The sequence below is a fragment of the Schistocerca serialis genome, chromosome 10 (genome assembly GCF_023864345.2).
Source record: "Schistocerca serialis cubense isolate TAMUIC-IGC-003099 chromosome 10, iqSchSeri2.2, whole genome shotgun sequence".
In the NCBI taxonomy this organism is placed as follows: domain Eukaryota; kingdom Metazoa; phylum Arthropoda; class Insecta; order Orthoptera; family Acrididae; genus Schistocerca; species Schistocerca serialis.
Window position 1 is genome coordinate 225,812,691 of NC_064647.1, and position 25,167 is coordinate 225,837,857.

The 25,167-nt window shown below is 41.9% G+C and overlaps 1 protein-coding gene across 5 annotated transcripts in view; it reads left to right on the plus strand.

Annotated features, from left to right (window-relative positions):
- The window catches only part of LOC126424964 (zinc finger matrin-type protein CG9776-like), a 278,906-nt gene that overhangs the window by 38,066 nt on the left and 215,673 nt on the right, over nucleotides 1-25,167 (plus strand). For 3 of the 5 annotated variants that reach the window (XM_050087838.1, XM_050087837.1, XM_050087840.1), the window contains one exon: nucleotides 9,313-9,625. In XM_050087838.1, coding sequence (XP_049943795.1) covers nucleotides 9,313-9,625 — 313 coding nt within the window. The remainder of the gene's footprint in view (nucleotides 1-9,312; nucleotides 9,626-25,167) is intronic. The other 2 variants (XM_050087839.1, XM_050087841.1) reach the window with 1 other exon arrangement.

The following is a 25,167-nucleotide window of genomic DNA, read 5'->3' on the forward strand; positions in this document are numbered from 1 at the left end:
CTTTCTTCGAAAAGTGATAACTGTTAGTGCAGGCAGATGCTAACTGAAAAAACATCTTCTGGGTTAGTACTCGCTGAAATAGCTCATTTGAGTTTTGATTTCCTGTCCTACCTCACACTCTGAGTGAGCAAAAATTTTGGAGGTGAATGGTCTTTTTCCCCAAGTGGAAAAACGACGATGTGTTTCCACTGTTTTTTTTTAGAATTCTTTCTACTGTGTTGACTGGGAAAATTGTCCTGAACTTCTGGAGCAACTGGTAATATTGTTGCAGAAGCATTGTTACAATTTTCCTCCTCGTTAGAAGATTCAGAGCTTTCTCCAAGTCTAGGTTTGATTGTTGGAAGTGTCCAAGTTGTATCTAACAATTTGTCATCACTACTGAAGACTTCCACTTCAGAGTCATCTAATATGGCTAGAATTTCCTCGTCAGTAAGCCCTAAAACGAAACAAACAAACGAACTGTGAAAATAATGCGTAAATACAATAGTAAAATGACATATCTATTCCGTAATCTGTTCCGAATCGTAACCACAAACATCGACTGAAAACGACCATATGCTGGTAAAATAGTCCAAACACGCACAATTGTGTGTGTGGATGTTACAGTCATTGTAGCTATGAAAGTATTCAAATAATTGTGCAGACATATTTTTATTTATTTCTGTACACCTTTTGGAATCTCAAACACATTTTTCCAAATGTCAAAATGCAATAAGTAAAGCACAATAAACATTTACCTCGACAGACATGCTTCCGACCCGCCATCTTGAAAATTACCAAAGATTAAGACACAATATCTCGCATCTGTAACGAGGTATCAATATAAATGGAGTTGTATACAAAACTGTGATTCCTGCACACTCGTGTGACTTGGGACTCAACTGCATAGCGGAATAATATGATGCTGCAACGCAAGTAAACCGCACCCACACAATTGTGCGTATTGGGTCTGAAAGGGATAAAATCCAAAGCTTAATACACTGTATCTCCTTCAGAATCCCACAAAATAAATTTTTTTATCAGTATAACTGTAACATATACTGATGTCTAATCTAATTTTACTGTATAGTGAGTGAACTGACATATCTGAGAAATGTGCTACCGTCTAGTGGTATTTATATCAAGCGAATGGGGATAAATGTCTGCTGCAGTGTGCTGCCACCTGGAGGCATTGACGATTGATGTAAACTTGTAGTTCAGCAGTAAGGGCTAGCAGTGCATGTTGTTTATCAAACCCATATGTGTTTGGCCCATAAGCTCCTTAAAACATGCACAACTGAAGGTGTGCTCGTGACCCTGATGCCAGGTTTCACAGAGTCTAGAGGAGCAATGTAGCATAGCGCAGTAGCGTTAGTGCCGTATGTTTCAGATTACCACATCTGCATTATGTTTAACAGCATTCAAAGGAAAAATAACCAATAAATCCTCGAGGTATCAAAAGTTAGGGTGTGTACCTGTACATGCTCTTGTGCTCTTACACAACAGCTGTCACTGGTTAGAGGCTTTTGTGAACTCGCGAAAGACCACTGCGAGACTTATTGCCTAATGATGTGCTAATCTTGTCAACAAACTTGTTAATTACGTCTACAGAGCGTTTTCCACTCTGGAAGCCAAATTTCTTTTTCAAAATAATCTCACGTTTCTCAATAAAACTTCGAATCTGGATGGCGGCAGCTCCTTGAATATTTTTGACAGGACTGGAAGAAGATAGGTGGGATGATAAATTAGCGTATCCTCTCATGTGACCCTTTTTTTGAACAGCGGTTTTATTTCTACATACTTTTATCACCTTTGGGTAACATCCATTGTAGGCAGTGGGTCTTCTGTTATTTTACATACAAATTTAAGAACTATTGTGGGTATTCCATTCCAACCTGAAGAATCCTTGTTTTTCAATTTTAACGTAATAATTTCTAGTCCTATTGTTGGCATTGTTTTAACTTTTGTGAGGCATTCAGATGTTTGACCCAGTCTGAAGGGACTCACTTTGTTCCTATAATCTGCAATCCTGGCATCTGATTTCACTTTGTCTGCCAGGACAGTAATGCACAACATGAGCATTGACAGTCCCTGCTAAAAATCGGAAGTTACTTCTACACCTGTGACTGACTCTCCATTCAAGATACGTTATGTCCTCTCTACTAAGAAATCCTGAATCCAGTCATAAATTTCGCTTCATGCTGTATGCGGTTGTACTTTCATTAATAAGCATTGGTGTAGTATTGAGTTTCGGGTGCTTTTTTGAAGTCAAGACGTGGCTCTCAGGATGTCATGTTGGATACTATTCTGTTCTTTATCTTTGTTGTGGGCATTTCTTTCCATTTAAAGAGAACTGCTATACATTATGAGAAGTTCAATTTTTTCTAGTTAGTTTGTGATCAACAACAACAGTGATTTGCTGTAGACAACAGCATTGTCTTGGAACAAACCGATAGTGCTGGTGTTCTACCTGATAAATAGTTAGTGTATATTTTAGGACATTATTGGTCCTAATACATTTCCGTAGTAAGTAGAAGGAGAAAGTCTGCTGACTCCCCTAGCTCACTGGTTCCAACATGAGATAGTTGCTTGGCTTGTGATTCAGGTGAGCACATATTACTACGGCAGTTGCAATGCGCAGCTCATCCTTTCGTGCACGGACGTAAGTTTACCTAAAGAAATGTGTAGGTTTCATAAAATTACCCCAGGGACGATCAGTTGCCACTTAGAAGAAACCTCTCCAATGTGAGTCGCTCAAGGCCAGTGACATTTATGACATTCAACATGCCATAATTGTCTACCATGCAGCCACAACATTGACTGCTAATGGCGACAGGAGGTGGGACTGGGGTATCCTATGGTGAGCACACCATGAGGCTACAGAGCATAGTTGAACTGCTTAGTAGACAAGTAACTCGCAACAGTGGTAGTGGTGTCGATACGAAGCAGAGGAATGGCTATGATAAACGTAGCAAACACTGCATTATATCTACAGCTACAGTTGCCAAAGTTGACATTTCATCAGAAAGGAACCCAAGGAATTTTGCAGAGTGAGAAATAAGTAGCGCCTCTGCAAGATGTGTAAGTGGAATGTGTGGTGTTGTATACGCTTGATTGTGTGGGTATGCATGAGGAGTACAATGATGACAATATGTGCTTAACAAGTGAAAGTGATATTGAACCAGGTGTCGAGCCATGTAATCGTGATACTTGTCGGGCAGGAAGCCACAAATCCCTTCTCCAGTGAAACATGGTAAAGGACAATGGTTGCCTAAGGAGCGGGTGCTAAACATAATTACATATGTGGTAGATCATCTGCAGCATAGTTAAAAAAAATTATGAACAGATTTTGACTGGTGTTTGTGCATTTCAAGGATCCTAGATACAATTTACAGGATGTGCACGATAGTGACCTACCACATTATGCGCATCAAATTGTTTGCAACATAGATTACAGTTATTCCAAGGGAAGCAGTGGGTGGTTGCATAACTTCAAACAGTGCTACAGAATTGGAAGGCACAAGTTAATGAAGTTTCAAACAAAGCGTTAACTTCATGATAGTCAGCAAACTGCAGAATTGGCCCGAAAATTTGTAGATGAGATAAACAAACTTAGCCCATCATTCTGTAAGGAATTTGTTTTCAACTCCAGCCATTCCAGATTTGAAGAGGAAATGCATACAAAAGGAACTGCAGAAATTAGAGATACTAGGAGAGTTGTATCAAAATCGACTACGATCAGTGTCTTAACACATTATTATACGATTATGCTGACTGTTAATCTGGATGGTAAATTATCTGGAAAGTGATGTATTGTGCTGCAAGAAGTTGGAGGTGATCTGCCCCCTATGATTCTTTCTTGTGTGTGTGATCTTGCATGGACACCAGAGAACATTTACATCGCAGCAAGCAAGAGTGGGAAAATTAGTGTAAGAGAACTGGAATTGTAGTATGAGCACTGCTTTTGGTCAATGTCTGGTTAAAATAACTTCTTTTGCTTGATTCCTGGTCTGCATATGAAGTCATACTCCTTTAGTGCAAACTATCTCTCCTGAAAATTGTGTGACTTCTCAGTTCATACTGCCTGGAACCACTGGACAAATTCAGCCTCATATTGTTGTTTCACCATACCTATAAAACGATACAGTTGCACTATCTGCAGCTACACTGTAAAGGATAGCTAGCTTCATGGTAAGCTCCATGACAGACTGTTTCACATTTGGTTTCATTCCATTAGTTCTCCTCACCTCTTTACACCAATATGATTCAGCATTCTTTAAGAGTAGATTCCTAGCTGAACATCCTGCCCAGTTTGTAACTCCCAAGGAGTTTGCCTTTGATCTTGATCGTGTCAACATTTGTGATCACTGTGGTGCACCATTTTTCATTTGGTGTTCACTGTGCAAGTTAATGGTTTATTTTTTAACATTTCTTGAATGTCAGTCATGTCCATTTTTTGAAGTGGATCTCTGCACCTCCCAGACGCTCATTCTCTGTCACCCTCCTTATGCCCATGGAGAATCATTAGTAGCTTATATGTTTCCTTCATAATTGTTAATGCAACACTTCCAAATAATCCTTACTAAAGATTAAACTGCAACCTTGTTGGTTTCGATAGTTTCCCAGTCACACTTTGACCTTTTTGAAGACTTGAACTCCCCCCGAATTTGTTGTCCAAGAAACTCGGGCATTTAATGCAGTGGAAGACCAGTTTAGAACAATGTTAATCACATGATCTACATCTAAATCTTCATCTACAAATGTGCTCTGCAAGCCACCTTATGGAGCATGGAACAAATTATCCTTTAGCAAGATTAGTCATTTCCTTTCCTGTTCCACTCACAAATAGAGTGAGGGAAAAACTTTTCTATATCTTATCTTCGTGATCGTTCTGCAAAATGTGTGTTGGCAGCCGTAGAATTGTTCTGCGGTAAGCTTCAAATGCCAGTTCTCTAAATTTTCACAGTAGTGTTCCTTGAAAAGAATGTCACTTTCCCTCCAGGAGTTCCCATTCAAGTTCCCAAAGCGTCTCTGTAACGCTTGCTTGTTGTTCAGACCTAACAGTAACAAATTTAGCAGCCTGCCTCTGAATTGCTTCGATGTCTTCCTTTGATCTGGTGCAGATCACAAACACTTGAGCAATACTCGAGAGTAGGTCGCACTAGCATCTGATATGCGGTCTCCTTTATAGGTGAACCCTCACATTACTTTCCTAAAATTTTGCCAATAAACCAATTTCAAACCATTTGCCTTCACTTCCACAATTCTCACATGCTCATTCCATTTCATACTGCTTTGCGGTGTTACACTTAGACATTTAAACCATGCGACTTTGTTAGGCAAGACACTACTAATGCTGTATCCAAACATTATGGATTTGTTTATCACACTTATCGCCATTAATTTACATTTTTATTAATTTACAGCTAGCTGTGATTCATCACACCAATTAGAAATTTTGTCCAAGTCATCTTACATCCTCCTACAGGCACTCAGTGATTATACCTTTCAGTACATTGGATCTACCTGTTGACCTTCATCCATAGTCCACAGCATATTTTCAGAAAAGGACAAGCTGAGTTTCGCACAAGCTACGCATTCTAAAACTGTTCTTATTTGTGGACAGATGCTTTTTGGTTTCAAGGAAATTTATTGTATTTGAACTAAGAATTTTTTCAAGAATTCTGCAGCAAACCAATGTTAAGGATATGGGTCTGTAAATTTTTTATCAGCTCCGTTCTTTTAGACTTCTTATATACAGGAGTCACCTGTGCTTTTTTCCAGCCACATGGGACTTTTCACTGGGTGAGATATTCACAGTAAATGCATGCTGAATAAGGGGCCAATGCCGTAGAGTACTCTTTGTAAAACCAAACTGGGATTCCATCCAGACTTTGTGACTCCCCCCCCCCAACTCTTTTAGTTGTTTCTGTACGCCAGGGATGCCTATAACTATGAACTATGTCATCCACATGGAAGTCTATGCAGTGTCGGAGGTCTGACTTTCGCAGCATTCTGCATTGGTGATCTGAACACTTAATGCAATCCAAATTGTGTGTGGGTGTTTTTTGTGGCAGCATTTTGAAGGCAACTGATGATGTCTTTCTGTGTGATGGATATGTGAAAAGGAAAGCTGCTACTCACCATATAGCGGAGATGGTGAGTCGCATATAGGCACAACAAAAAGACTATGACAAATAAAGCTTTCAAACAGTAAGGCCTTCGTCACCAGTAGAAAAAAAAAGAAAACACACACACACACACACACACACACACACACACACACACACACACAGAGAGAGAGAGAGAGAGAGAGAGAGAGAGAGAGAGAGAGAGAGAGAGAACGACACGACATGACTGCAGTCTCAGGCAGCTGAAACCGCACTCCTGGTTTGTGGTGTGGTTTCAGTTGTCTGAAACTGCAGTCGTGTGTGTGTGTGTGTGTGTGTGTCACATTTATTTTTAAGTTTCCACTAGATTATATTGACAGTTTTACAGGTACATAGGAAAATTGAGGAAGTACAACACTGATGATGTATAATTGCTACTATGAGATCTTACAATGTCGCAATGACATTCAGACAGAGCATGATTAAATTATGCTGTCAGTACATAACTGAATCCTCTTTCCACAAGTGTGGAAATGTTCTGAAGATACTTTCAGTAGTTACTCTTAGGAACAGGAGAGATCTTTCAGAAGAAAAGGGGTACTTTTATCAGGGAGAATGTGTCTAAATTTCATTAACATTTTGTGAGTCTCTGAGTTTGTATATGTAGTGTCGTTAGGAAAAGAAGGGTTAAGTGTAACCATTGAGTTTTTGATATGATATCCCTTGTGGACTATTCCATGGACTCACAACCATAAAACACTACAGCTTTTACATTCCCGAAGAATTACATGACATTTGAGTGTGAACTGTTTTTTCAGTAGATTGATTTCAGCATTGGCTGTTCTCACCTTATTTCATGTCGCACAATTCTAGTTCCAGCACCAGTTCATTCTGCGCATTTTCTTAGGTGGAAGAAGTATTGGCACATACTGCAGTTTCTCCTAGTTTACCATCTTCCCTGTCACAACTTCTCTTTTATGAATAATTTCCTCTGTGAAATGTGAATCACATACAAAACCTTAATGAGTCAAATCTCTGTCTTTTCGTGGAATTTCTCTCATCTATTATAAGAATTTTACAGTGTTTTTTGGAGGTCAGAGGAAACATTTAGCTGTAATCTCATGTGCAGGCTGGAAAGAAACACACGAGCCTGTTTTTCTTCTTCCATTCTTTTAAGAGCGAGTAGCTAGAAGTTCTACATCATTTCCTCCCCACAACCAACACCTGCTCACATTCTCATAAAACACCTCGCTTAAACAAAATCACTAAATGAGCACATTCAATTTCAACAGAATTGCTCCACAGTGAATATTGAGTGATAATGCTGCTCATAGTTCGCTGGCATACCACCTGTCCTATGCTAGTTATGTTAACATGCAGCAAGACAGCGTACTTCCTCTCTTCTGCTTGCTATGACATTTCTTTGGGGCACATCCTATGTCACATTTGTTTTTGTAGTATGACATACTGAGCCCTGCTAGTAGGGACACGAAAAAATTGTTTTATTTTATGGCCAAATTTGGTGTTATTTTTTGCCAGGTCCAGTGTTTTTCTATGCCAGGTTTGGTGTTACCATTTTTACCAAATTTGGTATTGCCTTTTTTTTGCCAAATTCAATGTTTGCCAACTATTGTTGGTAAATTCAGTGTCCCTGCTTTTGCCAAACTGGGTGTAATTTTTTGATCAAGTTCATTTTTGCTAATTTTGGGTTTTTATGCCAATTTCGTTGTTTTTTTATGAAATTTGGTGCCTTTTTTGCCAATTTCGCTGTCTGTTATTTTTCTCTCCTTTATTTTATTTTTTGCAAAGTTTTGGTTTAGTTTTTGCACTGAATTAAGAAATATTTGTTTACGAAATTTGGAGCTCTCCCCCCCCTCCCACCACCACCACCACTTCAGTGTTCTCTTTTGCCAGTTATTTTCTGCAAAATTTGGATTATTTTTGCAGTTCTTTTATAAATTCACTGTTATTTTTTGCTAAATTTGGTGCTATTTTTTCTAGATTTGCTGCTATTTTTGCCAGATTCATTGTTGTCTTTTTGCCACATTCAGTGATACTTTTTGCCACATTCAGTGATACTTTTTGCCACATTCAGTGATACTTTTTGCCACATTCAGTGATACTTTTTGCCAAATGTGGTGTTACTTTTTGCCAAATGTGGTGTTACTTATTTTGTCAAATTCAGTGTCACATTTTTACCAAGTTTGGTGTTGCCCCTTTTTTTTTTTTTTTTTTTTTTTTTTTTTTTTTTTTTTTTTTTTTGCAAAATTGGTGTTGCTTTTTTTTTGCCAAATTCAGTGGTTTTGTTTGCTTAAATTGATGTTTTTTTTACCAAATTTGGTGTTTAATATCAAATTTAGTGTTTTTAGCTAGATTTGTTGTTTTTTGGCAAATTCAATGTATTTTTTCGTCATTTCTGGTCAAATTTTTTCATCATATTTGTTGTCCCCCCCCCCCCCCCCTCCCTTTCAGTGTTCTTTTTTTTGCAACTTTTGGTGTTAATTTTGACATCACATTGTAGTTACACAGGAAATTATCATTCATTTTAAGATTGTAGACAGATCTCTGTCTTGAGGAAATAAGATGCCAAAATGGAATTTCAACATTCAATAACTAGCAGTTACAAAAATCAGCAACCAGCCTTTCTCTGATTTATAACATTTTTTAATGTGCTAATATGACAAATTTTTCGATATTTTATGATTTTTTTTTTTTTTTTTTTTTTTTTTTTTTTTGCGCAGTATTTTATTAAAAATCCCCAATTTCGTGTTGTTTTTCGCATTATTGTTTTCATGAAATTTTCCTCATATACTTGCCTATTACTCAAATATCCTTTGAGCCAGTTGTGTGTCTGCAAGGATACTCCATACTACTGTATTGGTCTGTAATATGGTACAGTGCTGAACATCTTTCAGAAATTGAAGAACACAGACTGTACCTGTTTTCATTACTTACATCTACTATGTGCAAGATATTGTGTGTGAACAAAATAAGCCTTGTTTCACAGAGGTAGACTTTTCTGAAACTGTGCCGATCGTTTGAGAAGTAATTATTTTCCTACAGGAATATCGTAATGCGATACTCGGAGTTGTACAACCGGTGGACCTTAGCAATAACTAGAGAGACTGTTATATATCTGGTAGTCATTTTCATAATCCCTAATGTTTCTGTAATAGGTCTGATGTCTAATAACCTGAATGCAATGACTGGTTTTGTTCCACAGATGACAAGCCCGAACTTCAACATGTACTGAAAGTTCGCATGTCCAAAGGTGGTGACAGTGGTGACATGAGTCGTTCCGTGTGGGTCGAAGAGGATGCCCCGCCTTCAAGAAATTTTGAGGACGCCAGAGCTAAGTGGGACTTCCAGCCGGGCCGCGCTGCTCGCAACGGAGATGCTCCTGGACTGAGGTCACCCTCCCCTCGACAGAAGAAAGGTGCCGGTGGGCGGAGTGCACGCAACTCACGTGGAGAAGACAGCTTTGCCGAAGACGGCGGGCGTTCGCCGCAGGCTTACAGGCAGTCACAGGTTTATGAGTATGTTTTCATTTGCTGACAGAATTTGTTCTGAGAGTAAATTGGTACTCTCTCACAGTGTTACAGTTTGACAGAATAGTGCTACTGTAAAGAGGATAGTTTTTGTCAAGAAACTGCTCTCTTTTGACACGTTATTTTGGCAGTGTTGACACCTGTTTGTTGTGTATAGCCAACATACCTTGGAACCATTTCTGTTTGCTGTGTGCTCCACTCCAGTTTATGCCTTTGACTGTGTGAATACCGTATTTACTCGAATTTAAGCCGCACTCGAATCTAAGCCACACCTGAAAAATGAGACTCGAAATCGAGGAAAAAAAATTGTCCCGAATCTAAGCTGCTCCTGAAATCTGAGACTCGAAATTTAAGGGGAGAGAAAAGTTTTAGACCACACTTCCAAATCGAAACAAAGTTGGTCTATTGTAATATGAGACACAATTTAGGTCGAATGAATGACGATACAGCTTTAGTAGTTTGGTTCGAGTCATAAGCTTAGCAGTTAAGCTTTATCAGGCAGCCGTTGCTATGCATCAGGCGCTCCGTCCGTATTTATACGGGTACCCTTCCTTTTTCACGTGCTTCGTCTGGTTTGAAGTGATTGCTTATTTTTCTTTGATCTGATAAGTGCCGTTCTCTTTGTTATAGGTGTTTACGTCACTCAAAGCTGAAAATGCATTACTGTACTGTGTCAGGCTTGCTTTTGTGTGCGCTACCGCCGCTTACAATTAAAAAAAGAGGGGGGGGGGGGAGGGGGAGGAATCGTCTCATTAGCGAAACAATGGCAAGAGACTGCTATTGCTATTTGTTGTTACTTACACTGCTGCTTTCTTTGATAATGATAAACAAGAACCAAATAATAGACTGCATATGATAGAAGATGTTCTGAACGAGAGTTTAGCGAAAATTTTTCTCCGTTTGAAAATCTTTGCAGACGCCTCTTTAGTACATTACATCCTGCACAGAAATTAGAGTCATCTTAGATTTAAAAATCTTATCAATTGCCGTGCTTCATTTCTGACTGTATCACTATTCGGCATAAGAATAATACGAATATAAACATGACATGATATGTATATTCTTCCGTGTTTGCTGTTGTCTCACTCTACTTTCGTAGTTTATTAGGCAGACAGGATTTAAATGAGATAGCAGCAAACACGAAAGAATACATGGCAAAATGTTTATATTCTTATTATTCTTATGGTGAAGAGAATACTTCATGTGATTCACAATTCATAAAAGGTCCTATTAGCAACCATCTCTTCTCACAGGTAGGAAAATATTCAGAACGCAGAGTTGGCCATATTGACAAACATCCCAAACAGTCTTGCCAGTCAGATTTTCGTAGTGCATTGAAATGCTGCTACATTCGAATATGAACAATACGGAATTTGTATTTACTTCGTTGTTCGAAACTCAGGGTGGAGAAAAAAAGCTTGTCTTCCACCTTTTTTTAAATTTATTTACTGATGCAGAGGTTTTGGTGCCAGTATTTATCTTTGTGCCTGCGAAGCGCTACATATATTCGACGACAGAAGTTAGTTGTGGCGGCACCTACCAACATTTTTCAGAACTTCTGATTTGCACTTGATTCTTAGCCGCAGGCTGTTTTTTGGATTGCAAACACCGGAAAAAAAGTGCGGCTTAGATTCGAGTAAATACGGTATTTGTTGCTTTTGGGTAAATTCGACACACTCCTTGTAAGTTGTTATTTCCAGAATGAAATTTGTTCTTCAGCAAAGTTTGTGCTAATTTTAAACGTCTTGGCAAATTAACGCTTTGACTCCTACACACGTGTTATCTGCACACCTTGCCGAGCATAACGTTGTTGTCGCTGTACTGCTTGCATAATGCTGCTACCTGTGCTGATAGACGATATTCCAGGTGCTATGAAATACTTATTATCGAGTTTTAAGAAAACTATTTGGTGAAAAAAATTGAGTTTGCACATCTTAAAGTCTGAAACCTTTGTTCGATAAGGAAATGAATTTCGTTTCATTGTTTGTCACAGTTTCTGTGCGGAGTCAGATTAAGTAAAGTGTTGCACAAAATGTAGAGTTTGCAGAGATAAAAATGCACTGCGTACACTATGCATATGGTTGATTTTAGCTCGCATGTTGCCATGTATATGAAATGTAGATAAGATTTCAGAATTTTATTTGAAATTGAGAGCAGAACAATATTTCATTTAATTCTCGAATTATTGGTTTTTATATCTTGAAGATGTTCGCACACAATACATCCATTTCTGTCCCTGTGTGTCAGAGATTTTGGGATTGTGTGGTAATATCTGTTGTCACATTTCATAAACAGATCAAGATATCAAAATGAGGTTTTTTGCAAATTATACTGTGCAAATGGCCCATGTGTTAAATCATAAATACTTGATCTTTTTTTTACTAAATGAGATATGGGTACACGGAACACATTGTCAGGTCTGTAGCCACGTGCTTTTGCCAAATCTTCACCTCCGTCTCCGTAGCAGTTCCCATTTCCACTAAGCATAAGGTTCAGACAGTTTGCTGCCCTGTGTGATCATCGGTTGCATGCTGTGATTTTGGTTTTCATTTCTTTGTTACGAGAGTTAATATTTTACTTGTTGTGTGTTGCGTGATATTGAAAAATCTCAGTAGCAAGTTTGACAATGCTACATGCAGAAAACTTAAACTTCACTCTATCAACCGAGGGATTGCCATACGAGGTCATTCGAGAGAAGTTATTTGCATGTTACGTCTGGGTTTTCACTGAAGATTTCTCTGGCCGAAAGCAGTTGATTATGAAAGAATGCATCAGACGCTAAAAAGTATCTGGACACCTATTAGTGGATGTCAATGTGAGGTGTGTCCACCCTTTGCCTTTATGATGGCTTGGACTCTGCTGGGGGCACTTTGTATGAGATGTCACAGTGTCTGTGGAAGAGCAACAGCCCATTCTTCCTCAAGAGCCAAAACCTGACAAGTTAGGGATGTTGACCACTGGGGTCTGGAGTAAAAGTGATGTTCTAACACATCCCAAAGATGTTCCATTGGGTTCAGGTTGGAACTCCAGGCGGGCTAGTCCATTTCAGGGATGCTATTGTCCACAAACCAGTGCCTCACAGAAGCTGCTTTATGACAGGGTACATTTTCATGATGATTCAAACAGTCCTCACGTCTCTACTGCTCCTCTGCTGTACATATTGCACAATACTGCAAAATGTATTCCTATTCTTCTGCATTTAGCTCTTTCTGAGTGCAGTATAGGGAACGCACCGTAATTATGAAAACCACCCCTGTACCGTAACACTACATTCTCTGTTCTAACACTATATTCTCTGTTCTATAGGGATTTGGCAAACTCAAACTCTTCCCTCAGATTACTACCAGGCATAATATGATTCATCACTTCAAATAACTCATTTCCTCAGTGATGTCGCTCTTTACACAATTTGAAGCACCACTTAGCATTGACCACAGAAATGTATGGTTCACGAGGAACGGCTAGACCATTGTGCACTATTGTTCTTAACTCCCCTATAACAGTCATTTTTTAGGTGGACCATTGGTAATACTTTCGAACTCATCAGTTATTTCTTCCACTGATTGTAAGTGATTGATATTTACCCTCTCTCCCCTCCCCCAGTTGACCAGTTGAAGATGTGCAACTTTATGCGCTGTTGTGAGCAATGGCCTTCTGTGATGTACCCAAATACAGATGTCTTTTGCATACCTTTCATTTCACAGTGTTTGTTCAGAAACTGGTTGAGATGGACTTGAATTCACTAACAGCGAATCCTGCTGCATCTCAAACCGATTGTTATTGACGAGGTGTGATGCTAATTTCCAATCCCTGTCATTTAACATCATACTCCGACCACTATTTTTATGCCGTATTACAGAGCTGGGAGTAGTACACCGTCTCGTAAACATGTTGTAGTTGATGGTGGGCAACTTCGTTTGTAGTGTTGTCATGGGCACTTCCAAATGTGATAGCTGCTTTCTTTCTTTGACACGTTTCTGTGTTGACTCATCTTAGTGCACTGATTCAATACAACCGACTAGCACATGTAAACCACTTCACTGCCATGATTTACCATATACACACAAATAGTCAGCACATATTTTTTCCCGAATTTAAAGACGAAAAACTGGGATGTGCAGAATAATTGCAGTAAAGTCTGTGACGCGCCAGCAGCATGTTACAGGTGAAGTTTTAACCGTGTGTTAACTTGTTGATTATGGCTACAAGTTCTTGTTATCATTCATACACAGCTAAAAAAACTTAAAATTGTTGACTAAGTAGAGAACACTGGAAACTGTGCAGCAGGAAGAGAGCACAATGTGAGCGAGAGTTGTATTTGTGAGTGGCGAAAAAACAAAATTCAGCTTCAAGAAATGAACGGTAATCGTCAGGCATTTCGCAGCCATAAAACGAAGCGTCTAGACCTTGAAAAAAGTCGCTGTGATCATGTAGGTGAGAAGCGACAATATGGATGCATAGTGACTGGTTAAATGTGCCAACTCAAAGCATTGCCTTTAGCTGAAGAACAACGCATCACCAGTTTCAAAACAAGCCAGGGCTGTCTATTGTGATTTTACCTTCGAAATGGGTTAAGCTCGTCCAGAAAAATACCACTGCTTGTCAGCTTCCAGGCAATTACAAGGGAAAATGTGAGTTTTCAGTGTTACGTGATAAATCTGTGCCGTGAACATTTTTATTTATTATTGAAAATTGGTAATGTGGATCGAAAGGAGAATCTAGCATCATAATATGGACTGGTTGCAGTGAAAAGCAAAGGTGTACGTGATGTATGTAAGTGGCAGTGGATGAAAGCAAACTATCTCACATGATATTTAAAAGGAAAACTATTTGGAAAATATCAGTGAAAGGCATATTGGTGAGAGCAAATCCGGAAGGGTGGATGGAGAATGACCTTGTGGTTGACTGGATGATGCACATTTGACAACATCACCCTAGTATGTTACTGAATTTATGTAACGTGTTGGTTCTGGACAGCTTCCGCAGACATACAACTGAGGAAGTGTGAGACAAGTTACAAAAGTGGAGAGCTGGCTATGTCGTTATCCCTGGAGGCCCAACATCGGTCATGTAACCACTAGATATGTGTATAAATCGGCCTTTCGAAGCTGCACTTAAACAGCTGTATACACAATGAATGACATACACACAGAAACACAAATTAAAGCCCTTTTTCTACCTCCCGTAAAATTAGTGTGCACGGATTATTAATGGCACAGTGGAGGATCACACGACTGTGTGGAACCAGTTCTACACCATCTTTTCACCTCCCGAACTATCCTGTTAATCTGAAAGAAAAATCTTATACATTCCCAATCTGGCTAGGTTTCATGTTTGCGGAGGGAATGTAAATAAAACTTAATGGGGTCGTTGTGGGGGTGTTGTGAGCCAGATTACGCTCCCATATTCTATTTTCTCAGGCTTGTCTGACATTTGGCATTACCCCCAAAGGCCTCACACTTAAAGTTCCCATCTCTGGCTGCAACCCTTCCTTCCATCAGTCCCTATACCAGTTCCAAACTGAACAATCCATTGCCCTCACCCACCTAATCCTACACCTACACATCAACTCAGCCAATGAACACACCCGCCAACTCCTATCCTTAATAAAAGTCCTTAATCTTTCCTCTCGCACATCCACATCGGCTGTTCAGAGCATCCTCCTACAGGCCAACCGTAAATTAGAACAGAATGCCACCCTCCACCTCAAAAAACTATCCAATCTCCTGGTTTCCCACCTCCGGAAAGGCAACTCACTCACCCTTCACAACCTTTCCAGCAAACCTCAACCTCCTCTCATTGCACACAAACCCAGTCTCTCCCATCTACTCAATCTCCCACTTCAAGCTCCACTCCCTCCAAAACCTCAAAATTCCGATCAACACATCTACATCTACATCTACATCTACATTGATACTCCGCAAGCCACCCAACGGTGTGTGGCGGAGGGCACTTTACGTGCCACTGTCATTACCTCCCTTTCCTGTTCCAGTCGCGTATGGTTCGCGGGAAGAACGACTGTCTGAAAGCCTCCGTGCGCGCCCTAATCTCTCTAATTTTACATTCGTGATCTCCTCGGGAGGTAAGTAGGGGGAAGCAATATATTCGATACCTCATCCAGAAACGCACCCTCTCGAAACCTGGACAGCAAGCTACACCGCGATGCAGAGCGCCTCTCTTGCAGAGTCTGCCACTTGAGTTTATTAAACATCTCCGTAACGCTATCACGGTTACCAAATAACCCTGTGACGAAACGCGCCGCTCTTCTTTGGATCTTTTCTATCTCCTCCATCAACCCGACCTGGTACGGATCCCACACTGATGAGCAATACTCAAGTATAGGTCGAATGAGTGTTTTGTAAGCCACCTCCTTTGTTGATGGACTACATTTTCTAAGCACTCTCCCAATGAATCTCAACCTGGTACCCGCCTTACCAACAATTAATTTTATATGATCATTCCACTTCAAATCGTTCCGTACGCATACTCCCAGATATTTTACAGAAGTAACTGCTACCAGTGTTTGTTCCGCTATCATATAATCATACAATAAAGGATCCTTCTTTCTATGTATTCGCAATACATTACATTTGTCTATGTTAAGGGTCAGTTGCCACTCCCTGCACCAAGTGCCTATCCGCTGCAGATCTTCCTGTATTTTGCTACAATTTTCTAATGCAGCAACTTCTCTGTATACTACAGCATCATCCGCGAAAAGCCGCATGGAACTTCCGACACTATCTACTAAGTCATTTATATATATAGTGAAAAGCAATGGTCCCATAACACTCCCCTGTGGCACGCCAGAGGTTACTTTAACGTCTGTAGACGTCTCTCCATTGATAACAACATGCTGTGTTCTGTTTGCTAAAAACTCTTCAATCCAGCCACACAGCTGGTCTGATATTCCGTAGGCTCTTACTTTGTTTATCAGGCGACAGTGCGGAACTGTATCGAACGCCTTCCGGAAGTCAAGAAAAATAGCATCTACCTGGGAGCCTGTATCTAATATTTTCTGGGTCTCATGAACAAATAAGGCGAGTTGGGTCTCACACGATCGCTGTTTCCGGAATCCATGTTGATTCCTACATAGTAGATTCTGGGTTTCCAGAAATGACATGATACGCGAGCAAAAAACATGTTCTAAAATTCAACAACAGATCGACGTAAGAGATATAGGTCTATAGTTTTGCGCATCTGCTCGACGACCCTTCTTGAAGACTGGGACTATCTGTGCTCTTTTCCAATCTTTTGGAACCCTCCGTTCCTCTAGAGACTTGCGGTACACGGCTGTTAGAAGGGGGGCAAGTTCTTTCGCGTACTCTGTGTAGAATCGAATTGGTATCCCGTCAGGTCCAGTGAACTTTCCTCTATTGAGTGATTCCAGTTGCTTTTCTATTCCTTGGACACTTATTTCGATGTCAGCCATTTTTTCGTTTGTGCGAGGATTTAGAGAAGGAACTGCAGTGCTGTCTTCCTCTGTGAAACAGCTTTGGAAAAAGGTGTTTAGTATTTCAGCTTTACGCGTGTCATCCTCTGTTTCAATGCCATCATCATCCCGTAGTGTCTGGATATGCTGTTTCGAGCCACTTACTGATTTAACGTAAGACCAGAACTTCCTAGGATTTTCTGTCAAGTCGGTACATAGAATTTTACTTTCGAATTCAATGAACGCTTCACGCATAGCCCTCCTTACGCTAACTTTGACATCGTTTAGCTTCTGTTTGTCTGAGAGGTTTTGGCTGCGTTTAAACTTGGAGTGGAGCTCTCTTTGCTTTCGCAGTAGTTTCCTAACTTTGTTGTTGTACCACGGTGGGTTTTTCCCGTCCCTCACAGTTTTACTCGGCACGTACCTGTCTAAAACGCATTTTACGATTGCCTTGAACTTTTTCCATAAACACTCAACATTGTCAGTGTCGGAACAGAAATTTTCGTTTTGATCTGTTAGGTAGTCTGAAATCTGCCTTCTATTACTCTTCCTAAACAGATAAACCTTCCTCCCTTTTTTTATATTCCTATTAACTTCCATATTCAGGGATGCTGCAACGGCCTTATGATCACTGATTCCCTGTTCTGTACATACAGAGTCGAAAAGTTCGGGTCTGTTTGTTATCAGTAGGTCCAAGGTGTTATCTCCACGAGTCGGTTCTCTGTTTAATTGCTCGAGGTAATTTTCGGATAGTGCACTCAGTATAATGTCACTCGATGCTCTGTCCCTACCACCCGTCCTAAACATCTGAGTGTCCCAGTCTATATCTGGTAAATTGAAATCTCCACCTAAGACTATAACATGCTGAGAAAATTTATGTGAAATGTATTCCAAATTTTCTCTCAGTTGTTCTGCCACTAATGCTGCTGAGTCGGGAGGTCGGTAAAAGGAGCCAATTATTAACCTAGTTCGGTTGTTTAGTGTAACCTCCACCCATAATAATTCACAGGAACTATCCACTTCTACTTCACTACAGGATAAACTACTACTAACAGCGACGAACACTCCACCACCGGTTGCATGCAATCTATCCTTTCTAAACACCGTCTGTACCTTTGTAAAAATTTCGGCAGAATTTATCTCTGGCTTAAGCCAGCTTTCTGTACCTATAACGATTTCAGCTTCGGTGCTTTCTATCAGCGCTTGAAGTTCCGGTACTTTACCAACGCAGCTTCGACAGTTGACAATTACAATACCGATTGCTGCTTGGTCCCCGCATGTCCTGACTTTGCCCCACGCCCGTTGAGGCTGTTGCCCTTTCTGTACTTGCCCAAGGCCATCTAACCTAAAAAACCGCCCATCCCACGCCACACAACCCCTGCTACCCGTGTAGCCGCTTGTTGCGTGTAGTGGACTCCTGACCTATCCAGCGGAACCCGAAACCCCACCACCCTATGGCGCAAGTCGAGGAATCTGCAGCCCACACGGTCGCAGAACCGTCTCAGCCTCTGATTCAGACCCTCCACTCGGCTCTGTACCAAAGGTCCGCAGTCAGTCCTGTCGACGATGCTGCAGATGGTGAGCTCTGCTTTCATCCCGCTAGCGAGACTGGCAGTCTTCACCAAATCAGATAGCCGCCGGAAGCCAGAGAGGATTTCCTCCGATCCATAGCGACACACATCATTGGTGCCGACATGAGCGACCACCTACAGATGGGTGCACCCTGTACCCTTCATGGCATCCGGAAGGACCCTTTCCACATCTGGAATGACTCCCCCCGGTATGCACACGGAGTGCACATTGGTTTTCTTCCCCTCTCTTGCTGCCATTTCCCTAAGGGGCCCCATTACGCGCCTGACGTTGGAGCTCCCAACTACCAGTAAGCCCACCCTCTGCGACTGCCCGGATCTTGCAGAATGAGGGGCAACCTCTGGAACAGGACAAGCAGCCATGTCAGGCCGAAGATCAGTATCAGCCTGAGACAGAGCCTGAAACTGGTTCGTCAGACAAACTGGAGAGGCTTTCCGTTCAGCCCTCCGGAATGTCTTTCGCCCCCTGCCACACCTTGAAACGACCTCCCACTCTACCACAGGTGAGGGATCAGCCTCAATGCGGGCAGTATCCCGGGCAACCACAGTCTTAGTCCGATCAGGGGATGCGTGGGACGAGCTGGCCGTCCCCGACAAACCCCCATCCGGACCCCCACAGTGATGCCCATTGGCAACAGCCTCAAGCTGTGTGACCGAAGCCAACACTGCCTGAAGCTGGGAGCGAAGGGATGCCAACTCAGCCTGCATCCGAACACAGCAGTTGCAGTCCCTATCCATGCTAAAAACTGTTTTGCAAAGAACGTCTGAACTAATCTACAGAGAGTGCAAACAAATCGACAAAATTTAAACGGTTATTAAAATACAAGATTGCCTAGTAAATGCAGTAATGCTGCTACTTGCGCACTGCTGACACTGCTCGGCGGCGGAAGGAGACTAAGCGAAATTACACTATTCAGGTACTAAAACGCGATGCTACAACTCTCAAATACTATAATACGCCCGAAATTTATGAATTAAACAATGCAAGTACCAAAAACACGCAAAGAAATTAAGAATTAAACTATGTAGCAAATGAGTGAGCTAGGAGTATACGACTTGCTGCTGCAGCTGCTTATCCAACAGCGGCAGGGAGCACACTGACTGCGACCAACCGACACTGGCCGTTCAAAACAAAAACAGTAGACAAACGACTACGCGAATTTACACTATTCAGGTACTAAAACGCGATGCTACAACTCTCAAATACTATAATACGCCCGAAATTTATGAATTAAACAATGCAAGTACCAAAAACACGCAAAGAAATTAAGAATTAAACTATGTAACAAATGAGTGAGCTAGGAGTATACGACTTGCTGCTCAGCTGCTTATCCAACGGCGGCAGGGAGCACACTGACTGCGACCAACCGACACTGGCCGTTCAAAACAAAAACAGTAGACAAACGACTACGCGAATTTACACTATTCAGGTACTAAAACGCGATGCTACAACTCTCAAATACTATAATACGCCCGAAATTTATGAATTAAACAATGCAAGTACCAAAAACACGCAAAGAAATTAAGAATTAAACTATGTAACAAATGAGTGAGCTAAGAGTATACGACTTGCTGCTGCAGCTGCTTATCCAACGGCGGCAGGGAGCACACCTTACAATCTGGAACCACAACACCCTAATTCAGTAGTTAACCTTTCCTCCAAACCTCTCTCCCAATCCGAAACCTCTGTCCTATCCAAAGGCCTCACCTTCAGCCCCACTCTCAGATTCAACCAAACAGCCCTCGTCAAAGATTTACTGTCCTACACTCGTACTCTCTGCTGGAAATATCACTTTGCCACGAAGAAAAATGATCCTAATCCTACTCCTAATGATCCAACTCCCCAAGACACCATCCAAATTGAACCCTGCCTGGAACAGTTCTGTCCTCCGTCACAGCGGGACCCACCTCCTCTTCCTCAAAATCACCCTCTCCAAACCTTCCAGGAATTTCTGACTTCCAGCCTTGCATCTCAATCCTTCTTAAAAAAACCTTAATCCTACACCCAACATCACCACTGCTGAAGCCCAGGCTATCCGTGATCTGAAGGCTGACCGATCCATCGTCATTCTTCCGGCGGACAAGGGTTCCACGACCGTGGTACTTGATCGTCGGGAGTATGTGGCTGAGGGACTGCGTCAGCTTTCAGACAACACCACGTACAAAGTTTGGCAAGGTAACCCCATTCCCGATGTCCAGGCAGAGCTTCAAGGAATCCTCAGAACCTTAGGCCCCCTGCAAAACCTTTCACCTGACTCCATCAACCTCCTGACACCACCAACACCCCGCACCCCTACCTTCTACCTTCTTCCTAAAATCCACAAACCCAATCATACTGGCCGCCCCATTGTAGCTGGTTACCAAGCCCCCACAGAACGTATCTCTGCCTACGTAGATCAACACCTTCAACCCATTACATGCAGTCTCCCATCCTTCATCAAAGACACCAACCACTTTCTTGAACGCCTGGAATCCTTACCCAATCTGTTACCCCCGGAAACCATCCTTGTAACCATTGATGCCACTTCCTTATACACAAATATTCCGCACGTCCAGGGCCTCGCTGCGATGGAGCATTTCCTTTCACGCCGATCACCTGCCACCCTACCTAAAACCTCTTTCCTCATTACCTTAGCCAGCTTCATCCTGACCCACAACTTCTTCACTTTTGAAGGCCAGACATACCAACAAGTAAAGGGAACAGCCGTGGGTACCAGGATGGCCCTCTCGTACGCCAACCTATTCATGGGTCGCTTAGAGGAAGCCTTCTTGGTTATCCAGGTCTACCAACCCAAAGTTTGGTACAGATTTATTGATGACATCTTCATGATCTGGACTCACAGTGAAGAAGAACTCCAGAATTTCCTCTCCAACCTCAACTCCTTTGGTTCCATCAGATTCACCTGGTCCTACTCCAAATCCCATGCCACTTTCCTTGACGTTGATCTCCACCTGTCCAATGGCCAACTTCACACGTCCGTCCACACCAAACCCACCAACAAGCAACAGTACCTCCATTATGACAGCTGCCACCTATTCCACATCAAACGATCCCTTCCCTACAGCCTAGGTCTTCGTGGCAAACGAATCTGCTCCAGTCCGGAATCACTGAATCATTACACCAACAACCTGACAACAGCTTTCGCAGCCCGCATCTACCCTCCCGACCTGGTACAGAAGCAAATAACCAGAGCCACTTCCTCATCCCCTCAAACCTAGAATCCCCCACAGAAGAACCGCAAAAGTGCCCCACTTATGACAGGATACTTTCCGGGACTGGACCAGACTCTGAATGTGGCTCTCCAGCAGGGATACGACTTCCTCAAATCCTGCCCTGAAATGAGATCCATCCTTCATTAAATCCTCCCCACTCCGCCAAGAGTGTCTTTCCGCCATCCACCTAACCTTCGCAACCTGTTAGTTCATCCCTATGAAATCCCCAAACCACCTTCCCTACCCTCTGGCTCCTATCCTTGTAACCGCCCCCGGTGCAAAACCTGTCCCATGCACCCTCCCACCACCACCTACTCCAGTCCTGTAACCTGGAAGGTGTACACGATCAAAGGCAGAGCCACGTGTGAAAGCACCCATGTGATTTACCAACTGACCTGCCTACTATGAAGGCTTTCACGACCGGATGACATATCTTCTGGTAAACCTTGCGGGATGTAAGGTCGTGGTCCATGAAACTCTTCAGCTCCTAACGTTTCGTCCAGAGCTGCGCTGGACATCTTCAGAGGGGTGTTTCTCCTCCGGTGAGTCTTGCCGACTCACCGGAGGAGAAACACCCCTCTGAAGATGTCCAGCGCAGCTCTGGACGAAACGTTAGGAGCTGAAGAGTTTCATGGACCACGACCTTACATCCCGCAAGGTTTACCAGAAGATATGACCTGCCTACACTGTGATGCATTCTATGTGGGAATGACCAGCAACAAACTGTCCATTCGCATGAATGGACACAGGCAGACAGTGTTTGTTGGTAATGAGGATCACCCTGTGGCTAAACATGCCCTGGTGCACAGCCAGCACATCTTGGCACAGTGTTACACCGTCCGGGTTATCTGGATACTTCCCACCAACACCAACCTATCCGAACTCCGGAGATGGGAACTTGCCCTTCAGTATATCCTCTCTTCTCGTTATCCACCAGGCCTCAATCTCCGCTAATTTCAAGTTGCTGCCACTCATACCTCACCTGTCTTTCAACAACTTCTTTGCCTCTACACTTCCGCCTCGACTGACATCTCTGCCCAAACTCTTTGTCTTTAAATATGTCTGCTTGTGTCTGTATGTGTGGATGGATATGTGTGTGTGTGTGTGTGTGTATACCTGTCCTTTTTTCCCCCCTAAGGTAAGTCTTTCCGCTCCCAGGATTGGAATGACTCCTTACCCTCTCCCTTAAAACCCACTTCCTTTCGTCTTTCCCTCTCCTTCCCTCTTTCCTGATGAGGCAACAGTTTGTTGCGAAAGCTTGAATTTTGTGTGTATGTTTGTGTGTCTATCGACCTGCCAGCGCTTTCGTTCTGTAAGTCACCTCATCTTTGTTTTTATATATAATATTATGTGGTGTGTGAGATTTGACTTTTTGCTTTCATTCATTTCCTTGATAACACTGTTTTGTTCTTTTTTTCCCCACTGAGATGAATTTGTTTATGTTGCTGATAATTTCCACACTGATCTTGGTGCCAAGGAATCCACTTTTCTCTATACACACAGGCAAAGATTTCTGGTTGCAACAATGAAAGACTCAGGATTTTTTTCCTCCTTTTGCAGTCTTTCATGAAGACTGATCTACCAGTATCTTCTGAGGAAAGCTTTCTCAGAAACCTATACCAGTTATACAGATATTCTGCTTTGGCAGCGCACAATAGAACATCATGCTGCATGTATCGACTGACAAATCTAATCCTTTGTTCTCATAGCATGCCATGGAATGACTTTATAAAAACTGCTGGATGATCTTTCCCGTCTGTTAAAAATGTTAAAAATTGTCAGTGTTTGAGTGTACTGTCCTCTAAGAAGTATACTGACAAACTGGGTTCAGTTGTGCGTCTTGCTGCGCTTCGAAACAACAGAACCTCGTTTTCTACTCTGCGAGTTCGCATAGTCTCTTAACTGTTCTCAGCTGGGTTTAGCTACCTTGAGTTGCCATCAAAAAGAGGAGGAGAAGAAAGGACAAGGAGAAGAAGAAGAAGAAGAAATGGGGATTTGGGAGCTTTTTGACTGGAATGTTGTTTTTTCCCCCCAAAATGGTATTTTCTTGTATTTTTTCTGTGGTTCTGTTAATGCACCATTTTCGCACATTTGATTTAAGGTGTTCCTTGACAATTTCTTATCCCATGCTCTCCAATAATTATGAACGCAGCAGAGTGCCGGTATTGATTTCGACTTTCCGTGGGTACTCGTAGCCATGTGACCCACACTTGGTAGTGCTGCAGATACAACTGGCAGCATATTTAGCATAGAAGTATAACCGAAAAATAACTTTATTTGCATCTTAGGGGAAGGATTTCAGTGCAGTCGAAATGTGTTAACAGGTTTTGTTTTCTGAACACATTATAGTGCAGAGTACGGACATCATATACATCCAGTTGGCGAGAGCATAAACAAACTAGAGTTGTGACTGCCAATGAGAAGAAACCAGAGGAGGAGCATTGCGGGGAAAACAGCCCCACTTCCCTCTTGCATGGCAGCCAGCCTAAACTTGTATTCTGTGTTTCTGCAAAAGCAGAACTTGACACATAGTGCTATTATGTATCGCTGATCACACCCAGTGTTTTGAAGTCTGTAATCGAACTCCGCAATGGACTGTGATTAGTCTCATCTCAAAATAAGAAAAGAAAACAATGAGTGAAGTGCCCTGCATGTTGACATATTCATGTAAAAGTCCAATACGGCGTGTGTATTATGAGGCCTTGCTCCATCTTGCATGAACCACTGCATGTTGAAGGGCAACGCATTAGCAAGAAGCTGTGGAACGAAGTTATTGTGGAGCATATTCAAATAACACATACCGTAATGGCTCTGTGCAGTTGCTTGCTGATGTTGGCCATGTTGGAAGTGACATACTTGAAGCCTGACCTCTACCTGTATTTGATAGTTATAAACAACAGCAAGCTAAAACTACCACATTAAATGTGCCCTCATTGTACCAACTTTTGAACTTTAGCTAGCAGTCAAATGTAAGCATTTCTTTGTTCTAGGATGCTAGACCCTATGGTATCTCTTACAGACCATTCGACTATCTGTAATTGGCTTGACACCACAGCATCGATAGCACTAATTCATTGTTGCATTCATGCACTTTTTTTTGTAAAAATATATTCTTAAAGCACATTTTCTACAGGATTTGGGCTCAGTAGATGATTGGCATTATCAGTAACAAAAAAAAGTACATTTCACATATTTATTGCAGATACTTAAGCTGTTTCGCACTGTCTCTGATAAAATACAAGGTGGCACGGAGAATCTGTCACCATTTTCTTTGTGGATAAACACTTTGCTGTCAAGAC